We start from the raw sequence: 12,598 nt of genomic DNA, 5'->3' as shown, positions 1-12,598 counted from the left end.
AAAAAATAAAATAAAATAAGGGAAACATAAAATAAAGAATAAGAAACTAAAATTGAGAAATACTGTTACAATATTTTCATAATAAATCTTAAGTGGTAGGTTATTATTAGTTAATATTGGTGAGAAAAAAATAATTTGTTTAGAAATTGAAAAAAATAATTATAATAGTATGTTCAAATTAAAATCAGTATAAATTATCACAATACTTTCACAATAAATCTTAAGTGGTAGATTATTATTAGCTAATATTGGTGAGAAAAAAATAATTTTACAATATTAATTTAAGTATGAAATAAACTCTCTTATATACATTGTCCTTTTTGATAATTTATCTTTCAAACTGCCACTTTTATAAGTATTAGCCAAACACTCAGCTTTTTCAAAAAACACTTTTTAACAGCTTTTATTAAACACTCAGTTTTTTGAAAAAACACTTTTTCATTATACACTTTTTGAGGGAATTTTTTTTTTTTTGGGGTAAGATATTTGTGGGAATTTAGCATTCAATGTGTTGTGTAATTAAAATCTCAAAATTATAAGATTCTCAAAAAAAAAAAAAAATCTCAAAATTATAAAGAATCTTGTTAGAATTCCTCTAATCTTTTACCCTCCAAACTCCTTCAATTGTAATAGTATATATTTTGATTTTCAAGCAAGTTTTTTTTTAAAAAAAAAAATTATACCAGAAAAAGAAAATGATATGATTTTTTTTTTTGGATAAAATGCAGCAACTAAAATTTTATTGTTAAATTCCATTAACCTACTCTAAGATTTGCACTAATACCAAACAAGTTCAACACATTTCAAAACCGACCAATTTAACTCCTAAGAGAGAAGAGAAAAAAGACTAAAAAACCTAACCATGTTTATTGTTTAGGAACTAAATTGACCGGTTTTAAAATGCTTGAAAATTCCATTAACCTATCCTAAGATTTGCCTTAATGCCAAACAAATTTAAGACATTTTAAAATTGACCAATTTGGTTTCTAAGAGAGAAGAGAAATCTACACACACATATAATAATGATAATAATAGTCGGTGAAGTTAAGAAAAACTCAAATTAGAATTTCAAATTAGAGTTCCAATTTTGCGCCATGTATCCTAAATTATTTATTTTAAAGAGTTTTATTTTTTAATTTTAAAATCAAATGTTGGACCACATTATAAATATTTATCCAAATAAGTTATTAAGTTAAAAAAACCAAAGAGTCTAGAATAAATAAATTGTTAAAAAAAAAGTGCTTCACAATAAAAAAAAATAGACAATTTACATTTTATACATAATAATATTCTAACAAAAGTTGTTAAAGAGTTAATAAAATATAAAAATAACTATTAATAGTATTTAAATTATATATATATATAAATTATATTATGTGTGGGGCCCCAACAATATATGGGCCAGGCCCACTCGTTCGCGGGAAGCTTTAAGGTCCAAAGCCGAAGAAGGTGGCAGTCCAAGCTCATTAGCGCAAAGTACAAATGGGCCCAGAAAAGCGGCCGAGGACGATGCAGCCCTCGGCTGGCCCAAAGCTCCACCAAGAAAAAAAAGGGCAAAAGCGGCATAAAGATAATCTTGAAAGAAAATCAGAAATATCTGGGAAAGGCCGCCCTTACTACCTTTCCCAGACAGAACTTTACACCTAACAGAGTCATGTCCTTTAGCTTTATCAACTACTCCCAACCATTTCGGGATTAGACTGACGGGACAAATATCTGTCCTGGAAAAAGTCGACCCTACACGTGGACGAAGGATAACGAACGTAGGCTAGTATAAAAGAAAACGTAAGGTAACAAAAGGGGGGGCTCCCATCTGACTTCCTGGGGGAAAAACTCCAGGAATGAGAATGCCCGGATAATATATGTGCTCCACCATGGAAAACCCATCGACGGGTAACCGGAGAAAAACACTAGTGCTCCTCGGACATGATCCGAGGAGCCCAATTCCTCAATTGATAAAGCTACTGGGCCTGGATATCCGGACTAAAGCCTTTTCTGGTCTAGGTTTATCTAAGGTCCGGCCTGTACTAACGCCCCGTGACCCAACGCTAGCCTTTCAAGCCCACTCTCTACAAATTTCATTGTGAGGGATCCATCACGCGCGAGCCCAACGTCATTGTTGAGCCGTTTGAGAATCGTGTCCCTACAATTGGCGCCGTCTGTGGGAAGGCTTACGCGTTGGCACAGGTGGCGCATGAGTCAGCTCTCTAGCAAGCAGAGATTCACGAGTCTTTCCCATCTCCGGCGACGTGTAGTCGTTGCCCCACCATAAGCTTCTACTAGGGGCTACGCCTTGCACTGCTAACGGCGCGGGCAGCTCTAGGGGCTTCCGCCCTCGAGCCAACTCTCCCCTCCCGGGCCTAGGGGCTAACCTTCGAAAAATAAATAACTATAGAGAAAAGACTACTTAAAAAGAAATCTTACAAGTTTTGGACAGAACCAAGGCCTTGCATGGTCCTCGGACCCAAGCCTATGGGGAAACCAAGTACAAAAAAGAACTCTTACAAGTTTTGGACAGAACCAAGGCCTTGCATGGTCCTCGGACCCAAGCCTATGGGGAAACCAAGTACAAAAAAGAAATCTTACAAGTTTTGGACAGAACCAAGGCCTTGCATGGTCCTCGGACCCAAGCCTATGGGGAAACTAAGTACAAAAAAGAAATCTTACAAGTTTTGGACAGAACCAAGGCCTTGCATGGTCCTCGGACCCAAGCCTGTGGGGAAACCAAGTACAAAAAAGAAATCTTACAAGTTTTGGACAGAACCAAGGCCTTGCATGGTCCTCGGACCCAAGCCTGTGGGGAAACCAAGTACAAAAAAGAAATCTTACAAGTTTTGGACAGAACCAAGGCCTTGCATGGTCCTCGGACCCAAGCCTATGGGGAAACCAAGTACAAAAAAGAAATCTTACAAGTTTTGGACAGAACCAAGGCCTTGCATGGTCCTCGGACCCAAGCCTATGGGGAAACCAAGTACAAAAAAGAAATCTTACAAGTTTTGGACAGAACCAAGGCCTTGCATGGTCCTCGGACCCAAGCCTATGGGGAAACCAAGTACAAAAAAGAACTCTTACAAGTTTTGGACAGAACCAAGGCCTTGCATGGTCCTCGGACCCAAGCCTATGGGGAAACCAAGTACAAAAAAGAAATCTTACAAGTTTTAGATAGAACCAAGGCCTTGCATGGTCCTCGGACCCAAGCCTATGGAGAAACCAAGTACAAAAAAGAAATCTTACAAGTTTTGGACAGAACCAAGGCCTTGCATGGTCCTCGGACCCAAGCCTATGGGGAAACCAAGTACACAGAAGCACAATCGGAGTTCCCTGCTTCCCAGTCGACTGCTCGGATGGATTATTTGGAGATTATCAGCCTCGGATAGTATTCACGCGCTTATCACAGAGTATTTAAATGTTATCCCGGTTAGTTTCCTAAGTTTGATTTACTATGAATTATCAATATAATGCCTGGTAGTATTGGTAAATTGGAGTTAGTTAGATTATGTTTCAAGCTATTCTGCCTTAAATATTCTTGAAGAAACACACACATAGGGCACACCCATTCACGAAGTAGCGTTGTCAAAGGAACAGTATTCAAAACAAGTAAAGAAGGTTCCATTCTTATTAAAACAAAGAAATAGTACAGCGTACAATGAGAAAACTAGAATCAGTTCGTACCAAAGCTCACTACATAACCAAAAAGAAAGGAAGACACAAGAGAAAAAAAATAAAGCTGAGGAAGTAGATCAGAGGAGAGGCTGGCTACAGCTCCAAGACCTTGTTCTTCCTCAATGCTTTCACGTGCCCACAACTCAAACAGCAAAAGAGACCCAACTTGAGCCTGACACCGCTGAAGAAAAGGTGCAGGGAGTTGGAAGTCTATGGGCTTTCTCTAAATATTCGCCTTCCGCAAAGCAGAGGCGCTGATGGCGGAAAATCTTTCTTCTGACATACCAAAGTTCTGGCATGAACAGAACCTGCTTCGGATTTTGACTAAAAGAGGGAGAGACACCCTTCCCCCTCGGTCGAAATGGAGTGTTCTCCTGAACTTATGCTTCCTGTGCCCATACCTTACTACTCCGAGTCTCATGAGGACACGGTGCTTCTGCGGCGGAGAGAGTTCTTTCTTCCCAACCCCTGCCTGAAACATGTGGTGCTAAGGGAGGAGAGCTCCGGATGTGGGAGTTATGATATGGGAGAAAACTGAAGGATTTGTGCATATATAAGGCAACTTTCTCTCCCTCCTGTTTATTTGAAAAGATAGGGTGGTGGTAGTCAACTCACGCAGCATCCCAAGGTACGCTACAGACAAAACAGTTCTGGCTTAACTTCCAACATCAACTGCAACCGCAAGATTAAAGAAGCCTCGTAAAGGCGCACCTCGATCATTGTGACATCAGAGAGTACCGCGTGGCCAGAGGTTGCAGAAATATCTCTTAATTCATGGTCTAAGGGGATTCGCGGCCCAGGCCCGCTTTGCGTGAAGGCCCAGGTGCTGTGGCCCACGTCAAGAAATGGCCGCTGCCGAGGACAACCCCTGCTCGGCGCCTTGGGAAATGCCTGATGAAAGGGAGAATCAGAACTCAAAGAGTCTTGGACAGAACCAAGGACTTGCATCGTCCTCGGACCCAAGCCTATGGGGGAACCAAGTACAAAAAAGATATTTTATAGGTCTTGGACAGAACCTAGGACTTGCATGGTCCTCGGACCCAAGCCTACGGGGAAACCAAGTACAAAAAAGATATCTTATAAGTCTTGGACAGAACCTAGGACTTGCGTGGTCTTCGGACTCAAGCCTATGGGGAAACCCAGCACCTAAAAGAAAAAGTATAAGCCCTAAACAAAACCCAGGCTGTGCGAAATCCTCGGACTCAGGACTCTTGGGAAACCAACTACTCGGATGGAGAAGTTTCTCGGCTCAAATATTGTGAAATGTTAAGGCCAGTGTGTTAAGAGGACGGCGAAACAAACTGATGATCGTTAGCCTAAGGAAATTATTCATTGGGAAGGTGACATGTCCTCGGATAACTACTTCTTACACCTTATCGAACATTTAGTCCCCACCTCGACTAATTTTAAGGTAAGTCTCGTTCTTAACTGGTCGGATTGTTATGTCGAATAATAATTTGGTTAAAGTTATTATGGCGTCTTTTTATTAGCGAGTATTTTGGCCTTAGTTGTTATTGATTCCAATGCTATACTACTGTGCCGAGCAGAGCTTGCAAATTTATTAAAACATATAAACAGAACATGCGAAATAGAATAACAGTAACTTTTATTAATATAAAAAATTATTACAACGTACAAGGAAGGGCTTAAACAAGCCTATACAAAAAATGAACTGCCGAAGCAGTAGTAACATCCGTAATACAAATAAGTAAACCGTCAGGTGTCCTTTAAACTCGCCTTCAAAGTTTCTCTAAAGTCTCTGCCTCAGCACTGCTCATATCAGAAGAAGAGCCTTGTATAGAAAAGGAGAAGGAAGAAGAATTGGAACACATGGAAGCACTTCAGCAAGCTCTTGCCGCTGAGGAGAGCAAACGGAAAAGAAGATGGAGGACATGAGTAAAAGAAGGAGGAGGAGAAGAGGGAAGAAATGAAAAGAAAGAAAAAGGAGCAAAAGAGGGAAAAGGAAAAGCACCAGGATGGATCTGGTGGTGGAAAGAAGAAGAAAGAAAAGTAAAGGGTGGCGCCGGTGAACGAAGAGAGGAAGAAGCAGGGGCATTTAGTCCCTGCCCCAGTCCTGACTCTTAGCACACCGGTGCCACATTAGATATGCTCATGAGAGAGCGGGTGGTGATGATGCTGTGTGTCCTCGGCTCAGTCACGTCGAATGTGCGACGTGACGAGTCCCTGCTTCGGATTTTGGCTGAAAGGTAGGCGAGATAAATCTTGAGTCTCTGCCATCCTTGCCCCGACCGAGCCATCTCGAGCCTGGTCAGAACAAGGTGTTTTTGGGAGGAAGAAAGTTTCTTCATCACCTAGGACTGTGTAGAACGTATTACGAGTCGATGTATAATCAAAGGGTAAATGTGAATTCCGGGAGGAATCTAAGGACTTCAGTTTTCTGGGGGATTAAGGGATTCACATATGAAAGAAACAACTCATGTCCACCCTCTTTATATAAGGGACGAAGATGATGGCATTAAATGTGTTCAGATCTTCAAGGAAATCTGCCAGTAAGAATGCGCCTGTTTCGCTCCCCCACGCTATCAATAACCATTGAATTTGAGAGATCTCGTGAAGGGAAAACATTAAAAACCTACTTCGGGTAGCCAAACAGACAGAACGTATAAAGGCTAAATAAAAAAGGATATCTCGTAGATCGAAGCGTTTCCTGGGCATTCGGAGAATTGCCCACGCCAAGGAAGGGTCGAATTAAATGAGCCGAAATAAAGGCTCGGAATTACCAAAACCCCCCTCTCCTACCAAGGGGTCGGACAGCAGGGTTTTGAGGGGCTATTGTGGGGCCCCAACAATATATGGGCCAGGCCCACTCGTTCGCGGGAAGCTTTAAGGTCCAAAGCCGAAGAAGGTGGCAGTCCAAGCTCATTAGCGCAAAGTACAAATGGGCCCAGAAAAGCGGCCGAGGACGATGCAGCCCTCGGCTGGCCCAAAGCTCCACCAAGAAAAAAAAGGGCAAAAGCGGCATAAAGATAATCTTGAAAGAAAATCAGAAATATCTGGGAAAGGCCGCCCTTACTACCTTTCCCAGACAGAACTTTACACCTAACAGAGTCATGTCCTTTAGCTTTATCAACTACTCCCAACCATTTCGGGATTAGACTGACGGGACAAATATCTGTCCTGGAAAAAGTCGACCCTACACGTGGACGAAGGATAACGAACGTAGGCTAGTATAAAAGAAAACGTAAGGTAACAAAAGGGGGGGCTCCCATCTGACTTCCTGGGGGAAAAACTCCAGGAATGAGAATGCCCGGATAATATATGTGCTCCACCATGGAAAACCCATCGACGGGTAACCGGAGAAAAACACTAGTGCTCCTCAGACATGATCCGAGGAGCCCAATTCCTCAATTGATAAAGCTACTGGGCCTGGATATCCGGACTAAAGCCTTTTCTGGTCTAGGTTTATCTAAGGTCCGGCCTGTACTAACGCCCCGTGACCCAACGCTAGCCTTTCAAGCCCACTCTCTACAAATTTCATTGTGAGGGATCCATCACGCGCGAGCCCAACGTCATTGTTGAGCCGTTTGAGAATCGTGTCCCTACATTGTGCATCTTATTGTATATTTATCACCGTGTACCTTTGATACGATAATTATTGGGATATGCAAGGGTCGAATTCAAGTCTCCAATATCCATACATATACCTGATATTACGCTATAGTAAAAGTAACGAGCAAGCCAAAACAATGCTCACTGTTTAGGTATCAAATTGGGAGTTTCGAAATTTTTTGGACCTGGTTGTCGTTAATCCCGTTTAAAAAGGTTATTCAAGTTTGAACAGTAACACCATCCAAAACAGCCCAGCAAATAAAATAAAACTAAAACATGGATATCCAGTGTTAGAAAGAAAGCTCTAGAGAGAGAGAGAGAGAGAGAGAGGGAAATGGCGGTGAGACAGAGAGCCATGGGAACTCTGCCGAACCTGATTCGAAGCCTCCGAAAGGAATCTCTTCTAAACCCAAAACCCACGAACCCATCTGTACTACCATCTCTTCGACGCGCTTTCTCGCTCTACGATCAGGTCAACCTGATCAACGACGTCCCCGAAGACCAGCTTCGCTTTAAAGGCTATTCTGATACTGGGTTCAACGTCAATGGCGTCGACTATGAGGGCAGCTTGCTCTGCGTTGGGAATTTCCTCATGTCTTGGGCCCCCACCAAATTTTCAGACATCACTCCTGAAAGGTGTGTACAACCCCATCTTTGAATTTTTTTTGACAATTTCAATGTATCACCAAATTGAATCAAAGTTTTCAACTCCGTTGTGATTTGGGTTCTAGTTATTTTTTTCAATCATGGTTTATTTATTTATTGAATTCAAAGTAGTTTTTTGTTTGATTTTGTCAATGAACAAAACATCATTTCCATGAGAGAATGAGGTAGAAGATAGAAATAGAAATTAGTAAAGACAAGAAATGTTGATGTAAATTTGAAGACAAGGTTGCATATGAAGCATAAACAGTGTTTTTCTTTTTCCAAAGAAAATTAAATTTAATGTTGTTATGTGTTTGAATTTAATTGAGGAACATATAATGTAGCCCATCTAAGGAATACGAGTAGAAATACGTGTAGCAACCAAAACATACGGGAATTTGAGTCGGTTTAGTGATTGGGACGGAATATTTCAGCTTTTCTAGCTGGAATGGAATGGAAATGATTGACAACTATGATTTGGATTGTGTATACGATGTGTGTAAGCTTGTTAAGACTTTGTTTGTTTACTTTGCAATTTTGGTTAGAATAAAAATAAAATACTAGAATGCACTTTTTTGGGTCTTTGGAAAAACTTTTGATTTTATTGAATAAGTAGGAAAGGATCTTCTTGTGTAACTTTCACAACCTGTGTCATGCTTGGATTGCTAATTTGTAACAATTATAGCTAATTTTGTTACCATTATGGTTTGTAATCTGAGTTCTTTGTCATTGCATCAGCCAATGTCTAATACACTAAATTGGGTAGAATTGCCATAACCGTGCATTCACTTTTCTAATTCTCCAATCTCTACTTTTGAATGATTTATTGCCTTGTACAATGCATGTAGTTGGTTCATATGTTTGAATATGTTGTTGTATCCACATATTTACTTACTGCTTTGTTCCTATGATATTCCCAATTTCCATAAATTTTCTAGGAGTTTGAAGTTCCCTAGTGCAAATATTCTTTTAGTTGGAACAAGAGTCTATGAAGTTTGTCATGCACCTCTATCTGACAATGATAGCTTTATGTTATGATGCAGCTTATCTATCTTCCAAACCTTGCGGCCTATTCCAGGTGAGAATTCAAATTGTGGGACAATCCTGTCTGGTTGGCCCATTGTTCTTACTTATCACATGGAACTTGTGCAGTATGAATGACTGCTTCATACAGGTGATTTTGATTACATATAACATCCAAAATAAATTTTAAGGGCTAGTCTTCCCCTTTATTAAGCTATACTTCATATTTCAAAATGCGACCCAGATGTTATGTGAATCAAGGGAAACTTGCCTATGGTCCATCATGTTGAGCACCATCAAACAGTTATATAGGCTTCCTGACATCTAGATACTATAACAATAAAGAATTGAAATCTGTTCTACTATCATTTCATATATACTTTGCAGGTTGCCAAGATAGTTCATGCTTGTGCATTTGCAATTTTATGTCCTTAAGTACCTAATATGAGCCTTAGTGTCTGTTTGGCTAGAGCTCATAAGCTTAGCTTTTAGCTTTTAACTTTTATATATAGCTTTTTAAAACCTCACTTTTTTTTTTTTTTATAAACTTTTTCTCACTTTTTCAAAGTACAAGTATACTTTAGCACACTTTTAACAAAAAAACTAAAAGTCAATAAATATTGTTTCCAAATGGACACTTAATGTCAATAAATATGCATCCGGTCAAGAGTACTAGAACCATTATGTAAGTCACTATAACTTCCAAATATACACATATTATGTGTATATATCAAGTTTTTATTTGTGTATCTATTATATGATATCTATAGTTTAAGGGTTTCCACCTTTAAGATTTGGTCCAGTTGTTATATTAATCTTCTGTTGATTTTTCTATTGACCATCTACTTGTAATAATTCATGTCAGAGATTTTGATACTTGGCTGTGGGAGGAATATTGAAATAGTAAATCCTGAACTTCGGCGCTTCATTCGGTCTACTGGCATGAAGTTGGAAGCCCTTGACTCGGTATCTTAGCTTCCCCTTGGGCTTTACTTCCTTCAGTCTGTTAAATTTTGTCTCGCATCTTTACTTTATACTCTGCATAAATTCACCAATAAATAAAATACATAAGTTTTCTAAACAAAGTTGATATTGTTACATTTTTCTTCTTCACCTGAAGAAAAGAGAATAAATAGAGGAAGAAAAAAGTAGCACGACTTTCCAATCAAATTATTTTGATTGGGGCATATCTGCAAATAAGACCAAGTTCAAAATTTTATCAGAGCACTAGGCAATGAAAGAGAGTGAGGTGTAGAGTGAAAAGAAAAAAAAAATTCAGGGGCCACATAATGGGATATCTTGGGTGTTGAAAAATGCCTATATATATTCCAAGGAATAATAGGGTAAAGCTTCCCTAGATGAGAAATGCGTAAGAGGTTCCCAGTTCTATGGCTAATTGATCTGGCTGCAAGTTAGGTCTACTTGGTGTTATGCCATGTTTACCTGGCCTAACTGTTAGGATTGAAGGCACTGCTTTTGTCCATCCCAATCGATCATTTTGTTGTTTGTTTGTTAGGTTAAGCTAGGAGGGCAAGAAGCAAACTTCCATTTTAAATTATTAAAAGAATCTTTAATGCACTTGTTCCTTACATTCACTGTCATCTTTTTTCTTTTTGGTTGATAAGTATACATTCACTGTCATCTGTGAGAATAATCGTTGTAGCACAGCAAATCTATATAATAGGGGTGTGAGCTCTTTGAGCTAGCAACTAATTTGGTAATAAGCGTCTCAAAATTCCTTTACATACTAGCAAAAATACTGTGAAAATGTTCTATTTTCTGAATTGGCTAAACATTTTTATTAAGGAATATATGGTCTACCAATTTAGCATAAACAGAGTACACTTTAATTCTTTTTTGTTTTTTGCTATATATATAGTGGGGCATGATGTGGAAAAAGTAAAAGAAATCAATTTGACTGAACTTAGATTTTACATGCCTAATCAATCATAAAGGCAAAAAAGAAAAGAAAATTGTCCATGAGTAAGGCCAAACAGCCTAAACCTTTTCTTCAATTTCCACCACACATTTCCCCACCACACCCCCCCCCCCCCCCCCCTCCCCCCACCAAAAAAAAAAAAAAAAATTTAAAAATCTCACTTTGTTCACCATTTTAGGCTTCAATTTCAAGCACTCTATCAAAGCTTTAGGCAAAATTACCTATCCAACATATAAGGTATAAATTAATTCACGGGTCCTACTATAGAGTGTTGAGGTAATTCATGGGCCTAAACTATTCCTCCAATTTAAATTATAGGTTTAAATTCCCCCCTCTCCACAAGGCTAACCCCCTCCTTTTTCTTTAACATAGGTTAGCAGATAGTGTGTTGTCTTTCTATACTACTGCACTTTCCTATTATTGCATCTCTGGCTCGTTCTCTGGGTGCATGTGTACACTTTTCTAGGGAGTGTTGTACCTGAAACCAACGTATTTCTTTATGATCATTTTCCTATTGTAAAACCAAGACACCAACCAAAATGAATGCGACTACAGTGCTAACTTATCTTAATGATCTTTGTTTCACTTGTTGTAGAGAAACGCTTCAACAACTTACAACATATTGAATGAAGAAGGTAGGATTGTGGCTGCTGCACTTCTACCATATGGGGTTTCTTCCTAATGTCTAGATTTAGCATTTGAGATGATTTTCATTTTTAGCTTATGCAAGATGCATTTCAATTCAAGCTACTGAGAGTCCCTTGCCGTTTCTAACAAGAATTATTTGATTTGAGAGTTAGACAACTTTTGTTGTATGTAAATAAGCTGGAATTCGTATGGCCCATGATTGTAGATCTTTATGCATTTCGTGTTATTTACTGGAAGGTATTTCATTTTTGAAGCAACAAGCAAGTCTGCTCAAGTTGGCCTCAAGCTTTTGAACATTATCTTAAACATAGTTTCTTGAATTTTTAAATAACTAAATAAATCATAGAGTTAAGGTGTATTGTTTGACATTATAGGTTCTTATTTTCTTGTTTGTTTCCTCTAATTAAAACTAGGACTATGTATTCGTAGTTCAAATTGTGAAAGAGTTTGATGAAAGCAATTATCTTCTTGACATAAGGTTCCAATTCTAAATTTAATATTAATTTTTTTGGGGCCAGACTCTAAATTAGATATATGCAAAATCTTGCAGACTATATAGAGTCAAGTCTATAGCATATGAGCATGAACTATTTTGTTGGGGGTGGAAATTACATTTTATCTCCCTAAATTTTATCATCAACACAGCCTCCTAAACTATGAAAATTCATATTTATAATATAAAATTAAGTTGCCTGCGCACTGTTACCACTTACCAGTGGTCCAGTGGTAGACTAGCAGTGTACTTTAGCTAATGCTAAAAATGGATTGCAATTGGATGCATTTGGCACATCCAATGGTGACCATATTTTGGTATTTTGTGTGCTAAAAAACTAAAATTTAGACTTTAGTACATTTACTGCTAGTGCTCTTGAGGTTTTCGTTGGATTTTTTTGAATTTGATTCTTGTGGTTTTCTGTTTGTTTTTTGGGGAAGATTTCGAATATTTGGGCTGATTGATAAGGACTTGACCTATGATTGGGTTTAGGGAAGAATCTTTATATATATATATATATATATATATATATATTTTGTGGTGAAAATATCTGCAGAGAAATTTTTATTGTGGTAGAATTAGAAATTTAAGGTTGAAGGTGAGAAATTTTCAGTATG

At 38.6% G+C, this 12,598-nt stretch overlaps 1 protein-coding gene across 3 annotated transcripts in view; it reads left to right on the top strand.

The window, feature by feature from the left end:
• The first annotated feature begins 7,501 nt into the window (after positions 1-7,501).
• Positions 7,502-12,598, top strand: part of LOC126723383 (uncharacterized) — a 72,026-nt gene continuing 66,929 nt past the window's right edge. The window contains exons 1-4 of one of the 3 annotated variants that reach the window (XM_050426770.1): positions 7,507-7,869; positions 8,922-8,956; positions 9,767-9,867; positions 11,436-11,846. In XM_050426770.1, coding sequence (XP_050282727.1) covers positions 7,568-7,869; positions 8,922-8,956; positions 9,767-9,867; positions 11,436-11,522 — 525 coding nt within the window. In that variant the 5' untranslated portion in view covers positions 7,507-7,567 and the 3' untranslated portion in view covers positions 11,523-11,846. Of the gene's footprint in view, positions 7,870-8,921; positions 8,957-9,766; positions 9,868-11,435; positions 11,847-12,598 lie in introns of those variants that run through there. The other 2 variants (XM_050426771.1, XM_050426772.1) reach the window with 2 other exon arrangements.

This window comes from Quercus robur, chromosome 4, assembly GCF_932294415.1.
Source record: "Quercus robur chromosome 4, dhQueRobu3.1, whole genome shotgun sequence".
NCBI classification, from domain to species: domain Eukaryota; kingdom Viridiplantae; phylum Streptophyta; class Magnoliopsida; order Fagales; family Fagaceae; genus Quercus; species Quercus robur.
The sequence above is the reverse complement of the archived record's forward strand: the minus strand, read 5'-3'. Positions and strand labels throughout refer to the sequence as shown.